This window comes from Diabrotica virgifera, chromosome 10 (assembly GCF_917563875.1).
Source record: "Diabrotica virgifera virgifera chromosome 10, PGI_DIABVI_V3a".
Taxonomy (NCBI): Eukaryota; Metazoa; Arthropoda; class Insecta; order Coleoptera; family Chrysomelidae; genus Diabrotica; species Diabrotica virgifera.
The window spans coordinates 139,493,314-139,512,471 of NC_065452.1; the positions used below are offsets into that span (position 1 = coordinate 139,493,314).

General features: G+C 33.2%; 1 protein-coding gene across 1 annotated transcript in view; it reads right to left on the bottom strand.

Annotated features, from left to right (window-relative positions):
• Positions 1 to 10,027: 10,027 nt before the first annotated feature.
• Positions 10,028 to 19,158, bottom strand: part of LOC126878465 (SAFB-like transcription modulator) — a 56,276-nt gene continuing 47,145 nt past the window's right edge. The window contains exons 11-12 of the mRNA XM_050641205.1: positions 14,301 to 14,433; positions 10,028 to 10,257 (exon numbers count right to left, since the gene is read on the bottom strand). Of these exons, the coding sequence (XP_050497162.1) occupies positions 10,134 to 10,257; positions 14,301 to 14,433 (257 nt within the window). The 3' untranslated portion in view covers positions 10,028 to 10,133. The remainder of the gene's footprint in view (positions 10,258 to 14,300; positions 14,434 to 19,158) is intronic.

Here is a 19,158-nt window from a genome sequence, read left to right on the forward strand (position 1 = left end):
TCTAACGAACTTTCTTATTTCAAATAGAACACCCTGCACATTTTTTGCATTTTGAAGTCCTTAAGAAATACTGATTATTTTTCATATTATAATGTTCCGTATACCTAGATGTGATAATTTCCAAGTTATTACAAAACAACTTTGCTGTTTCAATACAAATTTAATTAGTATTGTTGGTGTTTACTTAAAATCACAATGAATCTTATTTCTGAAAAAGAACAAATTGAGATTTTAATGATATTAGGATATGGCGATATGCTTAGAAGTCTACAAGAAACGTATAATATCTTTAATAATTTATATCCTAACCAAAATCCCATAACAAAATCTACTATCAGTAAATTATTAACAAAGTTCCCACTTGAAATCTGTCCGCGACCCACCGGTTGGGAAACGCTGCAGTAGAGCGTCGATTATCCGAACGTCGATCAACCGAACGACCGGTTATCCGAACTCTCGACTCCCACGCCCCGCACTCGAGTACCGAGCAAGCGTTAGTAATTGACGCTTAAAATATCTTCAATTTTCTTTAATATTGTATCCAAAAATTTGTTGTTGCAAATACTGCACTTTTTTGTTTAATTGCTATTTGTCATTATCAAGATATAAATAAATATGTAGGTATATAAATATGGCTTTTACTCACTTGTAGATAAAAATGTCCGAACACCCATGTCCCCCAATTAGTTCGGATAATCGACGCTCTACTGTAGTTCAAGAGTTGTCAGATGATTATTTCGATAGACGTGAACAGTTTGCAGACATAATGACGGATAATGTGTTCCCAGAAGATGAATTGGAAGGCGCGGTTTTATCGAATGCCCCCCCGACATGAATCCTTTAGACTTAGACTATTTCTTAGACTTAAAAAGACTTTAAAACAAAACCTGCTCATATTCAGGAACTCAAATAGGATTACCACAGAGATAAAAATAATTTAGCAGTCAGGGATGTTGCAAAATGGCATGGTTTATTATATTGAAGTAAACGGACGACATTCTGAGAATCTGCTATAATCGCCTTTACTGGTTTTCTAAAATTATTGTCCAAGTAAAAAATACTGTAGAATAGCTTTAAGCCGGTGAAATATGATATTCTTCAAATATAGATGTTAGGTCAAACGTTTAAGAAGCGGCCCTTTGAAAGCATATGTTTTTACGGCCAGACCTCCCGCATATCTATTCACAAGTTTCGTGCAAAACATTAGTTTTAGTTCGGTAGCCTAGCAGTGTATTAGTACTGGAGTGTACGTGTGTTAAGTGATGCGAGTGTTTTTTTTTCTGTAATTATTTTGAATATTGGTTTAGTATTTCGTTTGGAGAGTGTCAAGTGTTGATTATTGTAATTTAATTAATGTGAATAGTGATGTGGCGCCCGTGGGATAATGTAAATATCGCGTACGATAACGCTGATATTGTAGAAATTGCCAGTGCTAGTGTGAATGTAATTACTAAAAAAAAGAGCTCGTAAAGAAGATTCGAATGCATTTAAATGCAGAAACACAGCAAGTATGTTTGAATGTATACAAAAATCTACGTACGAAATTCGGCTTCGATGAAACACTATTGGCACAAGCCACCTCTGATTTAACAGAAATTCCACTTTCTACTGTATATAAAATAGTTAAAAATGAACCCTATCATCGCAAGAAACGATGTGACTACAAATTTTCAAGACCTTTAAATCCTTCACTTGTAAAACTATTGAAAACCACAATATACGACTGCTACAAAAGCAATAAATAATAAGAAAGAAATTGGAAACAACCGGTCGAAATATGAACTGCTGTGAGAAAACTCTTCAAAATTGGATAAAAAAAATGGGTTTTAAGTTCAAAAAAATAAATAAACGTCAAGCAATTATGGAAAGCCAAAGAATAGTCAACAGACGTAATATGTACCTAGAAGAAATTACTAAATATAGGCAAGAAAATAGGAGAATTTATTATTTAGATGAAACTTGGTATGATACCCACGATACAGTAAAGAAAGGATGGACAGATGGTTCAAGCATGTGCATACCAGAAATGCCTGCAAATAAAGGCTCGCGACTAATTATTGTACATTGCGGAGGAAGTGAGGGATGGGTTCCGAATGCTTTAAAATTATGTGGGAAGAAAATGGAAGATTGTAACGTTGACTAGGTACCACAAGAATATGGAAGCTGACATTTTTGAAGATTGGTTTGAAAACTCGCTGATCCCAAACTTGGAGAAAAAAACAGCGTAATAGTGCTTGACAACGCTTCCTATCATTCCCCGACAGCTCACTAAAATACCAAATACATCTTCAAAGAAAGCTGACCTGCAAAATTTTTTAATGGAAAATGATTTGTATTTCTAAGATTTTTACACAAAAAAACAACTTATTGAAGTTCTACACACGAAGTTTTCAATCCTATTGAGTTAATTTGGGGACAATTAAAACCAAGTATAAGGCGTTCAAATAAATTTCCTAAATTTGACAAAAAGGTAATTGAGATAATTAAAAAATAAGTAGCCAATATTACCAAAGTAGACTGGCAGAAAAGAATCGCCAAAGTGATCAAAGTGGAAGAATATTATAAGAAGATTGGGCACTTCCACATTAATGGTGGAAATAAATTTATTATTGAATTGGGCGATGATAGTGACGAAGAAAATACGGAAGAAGGAGAAAATGAGTTAAGTGTATCAGTATTTTAATTGTTGTGTTGTGCAATTCATTTTCCAAGCATAAGTGTACTAATGAAAAGACTCGGTTAAAAAAATATTTTTAGATTTTGTATTTTTTATAAAAAAAAAGAGCGGGGACATGCTTGCATTTTGTGCTGAATTTTAAAAGTTTTGAACTGTATACCTGAAGTAATTTTAGATCTAACTGTGTTTTTATAAAGTTCTTTTAGTATCAGTAATTCTAACAATAACAAGATTAATTACACAGCCCAACAAAAAATTTTTTTTGTCTTGCTGCCGAAAAAAAAATCAACTGATTTTAGTTAATGCATCTGTGCCGATTCCAAAAATACAAACCTTTTCTTTGTATCAGCTCTAGTTTTTGAGATATAACATACTTATCAAATACTTAAATATTCTTACAGTTCTGTATATTCCACCACTATAATTGCAATATAATTATAAACAAACTTAACAAATTCTAAGACAAATGGGCAAATGAACAAAAGGGCCTATTTTGGTGTTCATTTAGGAGATCAAGATAAATCCTGAGCTCCACATGTACTGCAAAACTTGTATTGAAATCTTACGACAGTGGACGAAAGGACAACGAAAATGTTTAAATGTGGTTTTCCAATGGTATGGAGGAAACCAAAAAATCATTTTGACGATTGCTATTTCTGTCTTGTGAATATAATGGGCATTAATCGTAACAATCGACGTACGAACATATCCTAACCTGGATTCAGCAATAAGACCATTTCCACATCAACTTGAGCAGATACCCATTCCAATATTTAGCAGTCTACCTATGTTACCAGAGGATAATGCCGAAACGGTATTTGACGAACTGCAGACAGGAAGAGCTAAGCGAACTTATCAGAAATTTGAACCTTCCAAAGGATTCTTCCGAGTTGCTTACCTCTAGACTAAAAGAAAAGAATGTTCTTCACCCAGACACCAAAATTACGTACTACCGTAATAGAGATAAAAGATCTTTTGTCTTTTTTTCTCGGCAAGATGGTATGGTTTTTTATAACAATATTAAAGGACGGTTAGAAAAAATGGGTGTATCGGAGTATACACCAGATCACTGGCGTCTTTTTATCGGCAGTTCCAAACGAAGTTTAAAGTGTGTCCTTCTACATAATGGCAACAAATATGGAAGTATACCAATTGGGCATTACAATGGAATAAATGCTCAACAATTTTAACAAACACGGTTGTCATATGAGTATTAAAATTCATTACCTCCACAGCCACTTAGACCGTTTCCCAGAAAATCTTCACACCAAGATATCAAAACGATGGAAGAGGGGTATCAGGGAGATGGGGCTATCACATGATGGAGGATTACTGCTGGAGTCTTCAAAGGGACCGTCCTTTTAAAGCCTTTGTAAGAAAATCATATAAAAGGAAGTTTTTATGTGACGCCGAATAACACCTTTTTGTTGCGATGCTGCCGGTTAGGTTAGATGAGAAGTTAAGTTTTTTTGACAGATATGTGTGATGATTTTTGTAAGTACATTATTGTACAATAAATATCTTACTTTTTATTCGTATTTGGTTTATTTCATGGGTAGCAGCACTACATATATGTAGGTAGTGCTGCGTTAAATTACCCTATATGTTAGAAATGTGGTCTGTTGTCGTATTTTCTGAAAACGATCTGATGGAGCAAATCTGGTGGCATTTTTGGATTCAGCAGACCCAAATTACCTAGAAACAGTAAAAAAATTTCCGGCAGCAAACTGTGTGTTTACCAGTGTTATAAAAGCTATTCTACATCAGTTATTAATGCAAGCATGCGGTAAGAGGGAGGTCCACGTGAGGTTAAATGTTATTAAAAAATTGATAAAATTAATTTTAACACATACAATATTATGTCCTGCTTTAACGGTATTTACCTGAGTATAAATAAATATTTTTAACTACATATTTAATTACCAGAAAACACCAGCTGCCGGCTTAATATTAAAGAAGAACAACCCAAAAAAGCTACAAATCTTACCTATTACACTATATAGATTGCTTGAACAATACTAATTTTCTACTACTCAAATATTGACATATGTACCTCTAGCATGAATGTGTTTTCAGCTGCTGTAGGTTTTCTGTGTTATGATTTGGCAGTAGACTTTTGAATCTATGACAGTAGACCTTGTTATATTATTAGGATATAAATTATTAAAGATTATTCAAATTAAACGAGTTTATTCATATAAACGTAACACATATTTTAACTTCTGCGAAGATAATGTAAATGTAAGTAGAATTATGGCATTTAGGTACAGGGAACATTATATGAAAAATAATCAGTATTTCCTAAGGACTTCAAAATGCAAATAATATACAGGGCGTTTAATTTGAAATAAGAAAGTTTCCATACAGTTGAGCGTTTCCATACATAAAACTCACTCTGTATTATAAATAAATAAATAAAAAATAAAACGGGATAATACCCGAAGGTTGGCTGTGTACCATCTAGTTAAATAAAATTAACATGAAGTAAAACTCCCTAGCGTAGTTGGTATATTTAATAAAAATTCTAAAAATCCAAACGGATTACGTTCATAACGTTTTCGGACTTATCAGTCCATCATCAGTGAACCTAAAAGTAAGTAATCCCACTTAATAAAATTGAAAAAGGGTGAAATTTTGAATGTTAAAAAATTGAAAAGTGTGGTTAAGATTACTTACTCTCTGTCCTTGCTAAATAGCCACAATGCCAAACACTGGTCAAGATGTATGTTCTAACTACATGGTGAAATTTGTAAAATAATTTGGCTTACATTGGATGCCAACGGATTACTACTAGGAACATGATGCTCTACTCCATTAATTACGAGATTTTTTATGAATAGGTCTACATTGAACTACGTTTAGTCTGTCAATGATTTAGAAGGAAGATACTTCAAATGTCAGTGACATGAACATCCAGGAAAGGGCAATTTTTAAGGTATTAACCAAGGTCAAGATCCAATGTGGTTACGGAAATTTAAGTTCAAGTTTGTGTTGGAATTTTAATTTTTAATATTAGAATTAAAATTTTTATTTTAATTAAAAAAAAAGTAAATTTAAATTCTAATATTAAAAATTAAAATTCCAACACAAACTTGAACTTAAATTTCCGTAACCACATTGGATCTTGACCTTGGTTAATACCTTAAAAATTGCCCTTTCCTGGATGTCCATGTCACTGACATTTGAAGTATTTCTACTTCCTTCTAAATCATTGACAGACTAAACGTAGTTCAATGTAGACCTATTCATAAAAAATCTCGTAATTAATGGAGTAGAGCATCATGTTCCTAGTAGTAATCCGTTGGCATCCAATGTAAGCCAAATTATTTTACAAATTTCACCATGTAGTTAGAACATACATCTTGACCAGTGTTTGGCATTGTGGCTATTTAGCAAGGACAGAGAGTAAGTAATCTTAACCACACTTCAATTTTTTAACATTCAAAATTTCACCTTTTTTCATTTTATTAAGTGAGATTACTTACTTTTAGGTTCACTGATGATGGACTGATAAGTCCGAAAACGTTATGAACGTAATCCGTTTGGATTTTTAAAATTTTTATTAAATATACCAACTACACTAGGGAGTTTGACTTCATGTTAATTTTATATAAATAGTTTAAAATTTTTTTTATTGTTCCTATTTCTCTGGCACTAAAGAAAATGTCGGTTGAGGCGTATGATTAATGATATTGTATGTATATTATTAATCGTATAGCATTTAGCTTGACCAAGGCGTAATCGTTTTGTTAAACTCAAAAAAACCTAGATTCTCTAAAAAATTATTTCATCATTATTTTATGAACTGCTTCGGCTTTGGCCGAAGTAACGCATCAGTTTCGGCTTCGGCCAAAAAAATCACATTCGGTCGGTATAAAATGTAATTATTTTAAAAGCCTTTCGATTTTCTCCTGTATTTTTTCAAAATCTTAAAAACATTAAAAGTTATACATTCTCAATAAATGTTACTACGTCATTTTTTTATGAACTGTCGGCTCTCCGCAATTGCTTTTCTATAATTTTCTTTTGCCATGGACTAAGTTATGACCTTTCATTTTTCTGCTGCATTTTTGCAAAATTCTTGATAAATAATATTCATACCTCATTTTTTATGAACTGTCGCTTCTCCGCAGTTGCTTTTCCCTTGATGAATCCTACACTGGCGGGCAAAAAATTTAGGTCACTAGGGGAATTATACACGTTTGATGCCTCGAATTTCCTAAACCTGTTGTCCGATTTGAGTGATTTTTTTAGTATGTTATAGCTTTATTATTTAAGAATCTCAATGTGTTAATATTGTTGCTAGACAGTTAAATGTCATTATATATACCGGGTGTAACAATCATACTGTGTTTTTCCTTAAAGTTCGGAACACTCTGTGGAATATTATAGCATAGATAAAATATTGAAATTAAAACCCAATTGTAGCCTTAGGCTTTCTTAACATTTTCTTCTTTGATCCATTTGCTTATGTTGGATAATAAAAAAGTTAGGTACTTTAACAACTAGCCACTTTCTTCATCAATATAGGGTTTCTAAATAAGTGCGACAAACTTAAAGGGGTAATTCTGCATGAAAATATAATGACCGTTTGCTTTATAAACATATGTCCACAAATGCTTCATTTCCTAGTTACGGGATGTTGAAATTTTTCTTACAAACTCACGGTTTATTTGTTGCTCTAAAACCGGTTGAGATATGCAACTGAAATTTGGTGGGTTTTAAGAGGTAGTTATTGAACATTTTTTGACATACAATTGAATTTTATATTCACCATTGGGGTGCATACGGGATGTATCTAAAATATTTATACCCGTATGCACGCCAATGGTGAATATAAAATTATTTGTATGTCAAAAAATGCGCAATAACGACCTCTTAAAATCTACCAAATTTCATTTGCATATCTCGACCGGATTTGGAGCAACAAATAAACTGTCAGTTTGTAAGAAAAAATTCAACATCCCATATCTCGGAAACGAAGCCTTTGTGGATATATCTTTATAAAGCAAACAATCATTATTTTTTCATGCAGAATTACCCCATAAAGTTTGTCGCACTTATTTAAAAACACCCTGTATTGATGAAGAACATGGCTAGTTGTTAAAGTACCTAACTTTTTTATTATCCAACATAAGCAAATGGATCAAAGAAGAAAATGTTAAGAAAGCCTAAGGCTACAATTGGGTTTTAATTTCAATATTTTATCTATGCTATTTTACAGTGTTCCGAAAAAAAAACACAGTATGATTGTTACACCCGGTATAAAATGACATTTACCTGTATAGCAACAATATTAATACATTGAGATTCTTAAATAATAAAGCTATAAGATACTAAAAAAATAACTCAAATCGGACAACAGGTTTCGGGAAATTCAAAGCATCAAACGTGTATAATTCCCCTAGTGACCTAAATTTTTTGCCCGCCAGTGTATAACTAAAAAAAATGTTTCCATTATTTTTCATGGACTACATACAGTGAACTATGCTTGACGTACACTGAGCACCTGAATCCAAAACTTCAGAAGGCCGTAGCTTCAGAATAATAGCGTTTCAGACCTAGGTCCCATGGAGTTTTTTAATCTACGCACTCAGAACTATCATTGACCAAACTTTTGTTAAATTTGACCCGGGCCACTTTTCCATGAGTGTTACTGCGGAGTCCTTTACCTAATACTTTATATTACAGGAAAAATAAAAAATAATAAGTCAAAGTAAATCCTGCTGCCAGTCAGCTCAAGTAAAATCAATATGTATGTATATATATATATATATATATATATATATATATATATATATATATATATATATATATATATATATATATATATATATATATATATATATAACCGATTCTATAGCGTTCTACGCCTTTCGGTACCCAATCGCCAAGCCTGTCGATCTAGCCAGTCTCTTTCTTGAAGATTTCTTTCTGACATGGTTTTTGTAATTCCTTGTTTCCAGGAGGTCGGTGGCCTTCGTCTTTTCCGTTTTTCTGGCGGTATCCATCTCATTGCAATTTTTGGTAATCTTTCATCTCCCATTCGTTGGACGTGTCCATACCAAGTAAGTTGGTTACGTTGTACCTCGTCCACTATTGTTTTCTGCTTACCTACTTTTTCTCTGATCTGTTCATTTCGAACATGGTCCCATCTCGATATTCTGGCAGATCTTTTAAAAAAATCCATTTCAGTAGTAAGCAGCTTATTTTCTGATTTTTTTGTCATTTGCCACACTTCAGAGCCATACGTTAAAATTGGTTTCAGAATAGCGTCGTACATCCTCATTTTTGTATTTAAATTTATGTTATGTTGCCATAAGACAGTAGGGCTCTAGTAACCTTTCTAGCCTTCGTCACTCTATCATCTATACTGGGTTCCGTTCTTCCACTATTTGTTAATATAATCCCTAGATATATATACTCTGTACAACCCCTGATGTAGTCACTTCCGTCAAGATCTAGGTCCTCCTGTTATGTGTAGATATTGTGATTTCCTTATGTTTACCTCTAAACCCCCATTTCCTGTATTCTTCCATCAATTTTCTCGTCATATATTCTAAGTCTTCCTTATCTTGGGCAACTACCACCTGGTCGTCTGCGTAGTTCAAAGTGTATAATGTTATGTCTCCGATTGGTATACCCATACCACTGCATTTCTGCTTCCAAAGTCTGAGAGCACCGTCGGTATATATATTGAAAAGAATGGGAGATAAGCAGCACCCTTGTTTAAGTCCTTTTGTTACTTGGAAGCTAGATGACAGATGGTTACCTCTCTTTACCCTTGGCATAGAATCTTTATAGAGGCATTGTATGGCTTTGACGACAGTTGCAGATATGTGTGTATTGTCCAAAACCTCCCACAATTTTTTCACGGGCACTGTGTCATATGCTTTCGTTAGGTCGACAAAAAGCATATGTGTGGCTTGTCCACGTTCTAGTCTTTTTTCCATAACCTGTGTTACGACAGAATATATTATCAATCGTAGATCGACCGGCCCTGAAACCACACTGTTCTTCGGATTCATAGGGTTGATATTCTTCGCAAATAATGGTTTTCAGTATTCTGCCATATAAACGGCTCATTGTGCTTGTTACAGTTACTCCCCTATAATTGTTGACATCACTTTTACTTCTCTTTTTGTGTATTGAAGAGATCCAGCCCTCTTTTCAGCTTTTCGGAATTTGTTCTCCGTTAATAATTCTGTGAAGGAATTCTGTGATCATTCGGATGAATTTCTTTGAACCTGATTTTACTAGTTCTGCGGGAACATTGTCAGGGCCAGGTGCCCGACCATTTTTTCATGGTAGAGGTTTCATTTTCAAAAATCAATATGTAAAAAACTTAAATCATCTAAAGCTAGCTGATTTATTAATTTATTTTAAATTACAAGATTCAATTATTATTTAATTTTACATTACATGATTAAAAAACAGATAAAATTACATTTAGAAATTAATACTTTCTAATGCCTGAATTAAAACGCGAATCAGGATAGGTGTTGATTGTTGGTGGAGGGGGGCATACAGGTCCTCCCATATTTCCAAATGGTCTCGATGGGGTGATTTGAGAAGACCACCTAAAAATGATTACATTTTGTTACCATATCATGAAAGAAAAATAGGTAATTTAATTTTTATAACATGTGAAGCCTTGACATTAACATTCTAAAGAAATAGTGCAGTCATTGAAGCTTTTTAGCTCAGAAACTTTTTACTATGAACCGATTTACATGAAATTTTGAAATTAGGCTTATCCCACCCTTAACTTCAAAAATGATATTGACCCGAACTCCGTTTTCACCCTGGGGGTGGTTGCCACCCCTTTTCGGTGGTGGATTTTTTTTTCAAAATAACCTCGGATATCGATAGAACCACCTAATTTTAAGCAAAAAATGTAATACTTTTTAAGTTATTGGCAATTGAAAATTTCGAATTTTCTCACGATTTTCACAGTTTTTTGCAAATATCTCCAAAAACGTGCATTTTAACGATAATATTATACTCTACAAAATTGTAGCAGATAAAAAAACGAACAAATTGGTTCTTTAAAGAGTGTTCTAAGTACAACATTAATCGAGATATTGAAGATCAAAGCCGTTTTTTATTTTGTGTGAAATTTAATCGATGTATTAAATTATGCCATCTAGCGGAGAGCGAATAAATTGTATGCATGCTAATGAGAAAGTATTTTATAGTGCTTAAAATAAGCTTTAAAATGAGCAATGTTAAAAAGTCTTTTGTAAGTAAAATGAGTGAGCTGTAATGAAAAAAAAATAGAACATCTAATGATTTTTTTTAAATCAATGGATTTCAGAAGTGCAATTTCCACCAAAATTAAAATTAATCGTATTTCGTCTAGAATCAACTTTAATATAAAGAGTTTGATGGATTCTGGCAGTTTCGCTGCTTTGGAACAAATATTTTTTGAAAAAATAACAATTAAAAAAAATTCGAATTAAAAAAAAACTACCTTTTTTTCATAATATCACAAAAATAATGAAAGATACATACGTAAAAAAGTGTAATAATAAAAAAATAGGTTTGTTTGTTTTTCCTATCACACAAAAATTGACGAAGATATGATTGATTAAAGAGCGCGCGGTATAGCGCAACCACAGTCTCTCTCGAGCCCTTTGACCCTTCACCGTTTAAAAATAAAAGGTTTTTCATTACATATTATACCGAAAAAAGTTGTACTCTTTTAATTACCTTCAAAATGGTTGTTGATAAGTTGTGATAGCTTCAAAATTGGAGTAGTTATGGCCCAAAAACTAATCGTATTTTTTTCTACTTAGTAAACTAAACATTTCGGAGTGTGAATTTTTGGAAGGTAAGTATGTGTATTGTTGGTGGTCTACTGTGCGTGCTCCATTTTTCCGTTACGAATTTCTTTAATATGTATGCTATACAGTGTGTCAATTTGAAAAGTTGCCACCCCATATAATTTGGTCCCTATAGAAAATCTAAAAATATACAAAAACACGTCAAATTTATTTGTGAGGGGGACGTTTTGTAGACCAGTTTTCAACTAAATTACAACAACCCTATAGCGAGGGCGGACACAACCCCCAAAATCTTTAATGGAAAGGGGGGTTGAGTGATACCTCATTTTGAAGGTCATTAAATTACCTTTTCAAAAATACCACATGTCTTATATTTCTCTTCAGTACTTTTGGAAAAATCTTGGACTCAATACTCTAAAAAATTTTGGAGTTCTGAACTCTATACTTAATATCTTTAAGGTTTTACTTGATTTTTCCAAAAATACTTCAAAAAGATACTCTAAATAGTTGAACACCCCAAAAAAAAAAATTCAATTCGGAGTTCAATACTCCAAAAAATTTTTGGAGTTCTGAACTCGATATTTAATTATTAAAATTAATTATAAAAACGAAGACGAAGTAGTTTTCAATCCTAATAGTAAATTATTAATATTGAAAATATTAAAAATATTACTAAGACTTTTAAATTGAAAACTTATTGGTACACTTTCCTGGTGACACCTCCAAGACTTCTACAATTTGCAAGTCAAATGGATGCTGCAGTGAAGACGAGAGGGAAAGAATTCTACACTATGCAATTCACATCCCCCGTCTGCAGCTGGTAAAGTTCCAACGGAAAAATGCACTTAGTTACTCTACGGAGTAATACGACTATAAAATAAAAATGTATACCATTTTTATTCAGTTGCAATGCGAAGGCAAAACAATCTTACTTCTCAATTAGAATACGGAGTGCAGTCCAGTCCCTTGAACCGCGATTTTCGGCTCTTATTGGAGCCTTCATCGGAAGGAACGTAGGCACTGTTCTCCATATTTTAACTGATTCGTATCGAGAGTTTTCCCACCCATTGCAACTGAAGTGATGATAGTAGGTGGCTAGCGCCATCTGGCATTGAAAGACGAAGTAGTTTTCAATCGTAATAGTAAATTATTAATATTGAAAATATTAAAAATATTACTAAAAGATTTTTAAATTGAAAACTTATTGGTACACTTTCCTGATGACACCTCCAAGACTTGTACAATTTGCAAGTCAAATGGATGCTGCAGTGAAGACGAGAGGGAAGGAATTCTACACTATGCAATTCACATCCATACATTTTAGTAATATTTTCAATATTAATAATTTACTATTTCGTTGGAACTTTACCAGCTGCAGACGGGGGATGTGAATTGCATAGTGTAGAATTCCTTCCCTCTCGTCTTCACTGCAGCATCCATTTGACTTGCAAATTGTAGAAGTCTTGGAGGTGTCACCAGGAAAGTGTACCAATAAGTTTTCAATTTAAAAATCTTTTAGTAATATTTTTAATATTTTCAATATTAATAATTTACTATTAGGATTGAAAACTACTTCGTCTTTCAATGCCAGATGGCGCTAGCCACCTACTATCATCACTTCAGTTGCAATGGGTGGGAAAACCTCTTGATACGAATCAGTTAAAATATGGAGAACAGTGCCTACGTTCCTTCCGATGAAGGCTCCAATAAGAGCCGAAAAGCGCGGTTCAAGGGACTGGACTGCACTCCGTATTCTAATTGAGAAGTAAGATTGTTTTGCCTTCGCATTGCAACTGAATAAAAATGGTATACATTTTTATTTTAATTATAAAAAAATTAAAATTACTGAAAAGAAATATAATGTATGTGGTATTTTTGAAAAGGTAATCGACCGACCTTTAAAATGAGGTATCACTCAACCCCCTTTCCACTAAAGATTTTGGGGATTGTGTCCGCCCCCGCTAGAGGGTTAGTGTAATTTAGTTGAAAACTGGTCTATAAAATGTTCCCCTCACAAATAAATTTGACGTGTTTTTGTATATTTTTAGATTTTCTATAGGGACCAAATTAAAGGGGTGGCAACTTTTTAAATTGACACCCTATATAATATGACCAGTATATTTCCGTCTGCAAAGGAATAAGCACGTGTTTATAATATAATTAAATATTTTAACTAGACTCCTGATTTCAACATTTTGTTTAATAAAAAATGTGAGAACAGTGAAAAACTGTTTTATTTAAATTAGCTCTTCTCTATATTTAAGTCTTCTTGTCAAACCAAATTAATTTTTTGTAAATTTTTTCTATTTAGGGGTTGTTTTTAAGGGTTAAAAGGAGGTTAACAATATGATAATTAAGATAGAGAACGTAAAATATCATTTACCGATTAGGGCTTCTTGGCAAGGGCTGTACGGTTTTCAAGGGGATAAAAATGAGTTTAACATGAGGTTATTGTGTTCACTTCACAACAGAAAACACTTCACTATATCACTCTTTATTATTAAACATGTTTTCTAAAATGTTTAAAATTTAAATTTAAAATTTTCTAAATGATAAAATGGCTCAATGTCAATTTTTCCATTAAGGGGTTGTTTTCACCCCTTAAAAATAAAAAACGGAGTTCGGGTCAATATCACTTTTGAAGTTAAGGGTAAGATAAGCCTAATTCCAAAATCTCATGTAAATCGGTTCATAGTAAAAAAATTCGGAGGTAAAAACCTATTTTACGCTTCAATGACTGCACAAAAAACATATTATCTTTAGGAAGTTATCAATAAATGTAAAAATAAAAATTGTAAAGATTTAAAGCTAATATATAAGGAATTTAGACCACCTACCTTGGAAAATCATTTGGTCTCCAAGGTTCTTTCTCGAAGAATTTTGGTGCAGTGTTTGATCCAATAGGCTTGTGAGGATTATTTGCCCAAGGTACAGGTCCAGCTCTATTTTCAATGTTTCTTTGGCCCACATCTAAAAATCAAGTAGATACATAATAAATCTAAATTTGAAATCCAAAAAGTAAAAATAAAGGTGAACTAACATTTGAATATAAAAAAAGCTCGTGGCACTTGGGGAGTGCCCACAGAAATGAATACTTCTTATGGACCAAGAGCTAGCAACGTCGGAAAAAAAATATTTTAAGACAACTGGTTCCTTAATAATATATTATTCCCTATTGGGTGGACATTATTTTAGGTTATTTGGATCATTGGGAACAAAAAATGTCTTTTGTAATTTTCGTCTAAAGTTAATCGTTTTCAAGTTATAAACAGTTTAAAACTGAAAAAAATCGAAAAATTGCGATTTTCAAGATTCAACAACACAAATAAAAAATATATTTCAAACTACGAAGAGCATAAATTTAAGCTCAAACCTAATTTTATCAGCCACCGGTAAGTAATTTAATCTTATTTTATTTTAATACATTGCTTTTGAGTTGTCAATGCAGCCCGATCGCCCGTCCTCTCATAACCTAAGAGTGTTAACCTGCTAACTCCATTTTTAACTGTGAGTGATATTAGGCTGGTTTCTGGATCTCTGCACCTTCATACACTGTCCCACAGTATCTAGTTTTGGACCAACAGCTAGCAACGTCGGAAAAAAAATTATTTTAAGACAACTGGTTCTTTAATATATTATTCCCTATGCTTCTTCGAACACTGTACCGGCCATCTGGCTGCTGATACAGGTTGCGTTCATTACTGCGCAGCACATTTGTACAGGTAAACATATCGAATTTAAAATTATTGTAAGACGAAAAATTATTTTGTCATTACTTTTTAAACATTATTAGAAATATGAACTATAATTGCCAGACATTTTTGTGGTTTAAAAAGTAATGACAAAAAAATGTTTCGTCCTAAAATAATTTAAATTCAATATACAGGGTGATTGATGAGTGTGATAAAGCTTAGTAGATCCGCTATAGTAATAGATAGCAATAAAAGTTGATAACAAAAATTGTAGCCAACTTTCAGCTTTACATTACGAAATTAGTTAGAATGTTACAGGGTGTTCGATAACATAGTGGCAAACCAAACTTATGTTTTTTTAAATGGAACACCCTATATTTTATTTTATATTCGAAATTCTCTTAACTTTCCCATCACAAAAATATAAAGGTTTGTTATGTCATGTAGCGCTTTTACAAAGTTAAAACCAATTTTTTATGAGAAACGTAACAAGTTCAGCTCCCTGTATAAATAAAAATAAGCACAACAGCAATGGTTTATTGGTGCTATATTTTTTTGTTGATTGCCAAAATTTATAAAAATGGTTGATATTTCTAATTTTCCTTATATCGAATACAGGGTGAGTCAAAACGCAAGTACATTCTTTTATCAGAAATTTTAAATGGAACACCCTGTATTTTATATCACCATCGAAAAGTATCATTACTGTAATTTTTGTATAATATTCCCTATGCCTAAATTTGTTAGTTGTCGAGATATTTTCATTTTTCAGAGCAAGTTATTAATTAAGGTGTTCTATTTAAAATTACTGAGAAAATAATGTACTTGCGTTTTGACTCATCCTCTATTCGATATAAAGAAAATTAGCAAAAGACTAAGTTTTCAATCTAATGGCATATACAAATGCTTGAAATTGAAAATGGTTATTCATTTTTGATTTTTTTAAATTAGCAATATCAACCAATTTTATAAATATTGACAATCAACAAAAAAATATGGAACCAATAAACCATTGCTGTTGTGCTTATTTTTATTTTTACAGGGAGCTGAACTTATTACGATTTTCGTAGAAGATTGGTTATAACTTTGTAAATATCCTGTATAACAAACCTTTATATTTTTGTGATGGAGAAGTTAACAGGATTTCGAATATAAAATAAAATATAGGGTGTTTTATTAAAAAAAGATAAGTTTGGTCTGCCACTATGATATCGAACACCCTGTAACATTCTAACTAATTTTGTAATGTGAAGCTCAAAGTTGGCTACAAGTTTTGTTATAACTTTTATTGCTATTTATTACTATAGCGGATCTACTAAGCTTTATCACACTAATCAATCACCCTGATTTTGTATTTACCTGTACAGGTGTGCTGCGCAGTAATGAACGCAACCTGTATCAGCAGCCAGATGGCCGGTACGGTGTTCGAGGATGCATAGGGAACAATATATGAAAGAATTAAAATAGTTTCTCGAAAATGTTGCTAGCTCTTAGACCATTAATACAGACTGCATTTACTACTCCATGCCTGAATCAATACACAGAAATATGTACAGTAAAACCGATTTATCTGCAACCGCGAGGGGAAGAGACGACAGGCGCTTGTTTATCCGATGCAAGTGACCTTAACGGTTGCAGTTAAATCTGTTTGCCTGTACATAGCAAAGAGAAAATTAAAATTAAATTAAAAGAAAACAATATGATATAACATAAGATGGTCATATAAAAAATAGAACGACTCTGTGTAATTGCCAGTTTCACAATCAGTGGTTAACCCTAGCGGTTAACTAATCTTGACCCATAGTTTAATCATAGACATACAACAATACCTAGACTGTACGCTGCTATATGTATAAAACTATCTGACGATTGCGACAGAAAAAAACTGAGGGTATTAGGTCGGAAGTCTCCTTCTCATCGGAGGGGTTTATCAAATCAGTGACAGTGGGAAAGTGAAGTGGTCGATAAACCCAACGTCATTGGATAAACCCCGTCGATTAGAAAAAGATGGGTTTTAGGTATTATACACGATACACTCACACCGGTATGCCGACTCGCATCTCCAGTGACGTCACGTCGATGCAAATCGAACACAGTTTTGTAAATGCAACGGCGAGATTGAGATTCAAAAATGCTTTCGTAAGAATGTTTACAAAAAATCTCTACAAAATTTTATATAGGTAGAAATGAAATAAATATAAAAAAAAATGAAATGTTACTGGAATTTAGGAATATTTATTTCAAAATAGTTACAGATTACAGGTTCACTATTATAAATTTATTTTTTAGAAGAACAGAATATTTTAATGTATCCCGAATGAAGTACGTGCCTCCTAGTGGCGGGATACGGGCAACAATACATTGGCTTATAGGGCAGTCCTTACAGTAGGGATCCTGGCCTATACAGAAAAATGCAGGCGGGTGTGGGGTAATACTGCACTTTGGTTGCATTGGTGGTGTATTGGCTAAACGTGCAGGACAGGGCAGGGTATGGTGCTGATAGAAAAGGCATTCAGGCATCAAATATCCAAAAATCTTTTCAGGCCATAATAATGAAAAGACCTTCTCCAAACGAAATAAAAACTTATACTGAAATGATGGCATCTCCTGAGGTAAAATGTTCCGGAAGTAAAATGAGCCTCCATTCGGATCTCCGGGTGAGGACTATCTCAGGGGGAACACCATTGCAGGTTAGAAAAATCAGGATAGGGTCTTGGAATCTTGGTAGTCTTACAGGTAAGAGTCTGGAGTTAGTGGATGCGCTCAAACGAAGAAGAGTTCAAATTGCTTGTATTCAAGAAACTAGGTGGAAAGGACAAAGGGCGAAAGAACTAGGTGATGGATATAAATTGTGGTATGTAGGGAGTAGTAACACTAGAAATGGAGTTGGTATAATTGCTGATAGTGAAATGAAAGATAACGTAGTAGATGTTGTAAGAACGAGTGATAGAATGATGTCAGTGAAATTTGTAATTGATAAAGAGGTATTGAATGTTGTGTGTGTGTATGCTCCTCAAACAGGTCTGGGTGAGAATGAAAGAAGAGCTTTCTATGATCAATTGGGAGACATACTGAGTGATATTCCAGCGGAGGAGAAAGTTATAATAGGAGGTGATTTCAATGCACATGTGGGCCAAGCCAAGACAGGATATGAAACAATACATGGGGGATTAGGCTTTGGAACTAGAAATGAAGCTGGAGATGACATGCTAGAATTAGCAACAGCATTGGATATGGCGATTGTTAACACATTCTTTAAAAAGAGAGAAACTCAACTTATTACCTACAAAAGTGGACAACATCAATCCCAAATAGACTACTTCATGATAAGGAAAGAAGACATACGTGAATGTAAGGACTGCAAGGTAATAGTTAGTGAGACAGTAAGCCAACAACATAAGCTGCTTGTTCTGGACATTGAAGTAAAAAGCGAAACTAAACAAAAATATCGGAGAGGACCACAAAAAATCAAGTGGTGGATGCTAAAAGATGAGAAGGAAGGTCTATTCAGGGAAAGAATAGTAGAAAAAATATGTTGGAACATGAAAGGAAGCCCTAACACAATTTGGAGAAAAATGGCCAATATTATTAGAGAGACGGCTATTGAAATACTTGGGAAAACGTCAGGAAAGAAGTTTGAAGATAAAGAGACTTGGTGGTGGTCAAATGAAGTACAAGGAAACATAAAAGAGAAGAGAAAATTATATAAAAAGTGGCAAGAAACCAGATCGGACATAGATCTTCAAAACTATATGGTCGCCAAAAAGAAAGCGAAAGTAGCAGTAGCAAAAGCTAAAGCAGAAGCGTATTCAAACCTATACGATCAACTTGATACCAGGGAAGGCGAAACGAAGATATATAAAATAGCCAAACAGAGAGCAAAGAAAGCAAAAGATTTTAATCAGATTAGATGTATCCGAGATGAAAATAATAAAATACTAGTTCACGAAAGGGATGTCAAAAAGAGATGGAGAAAGTACTTTGACAGCTTATTAAATGAAGA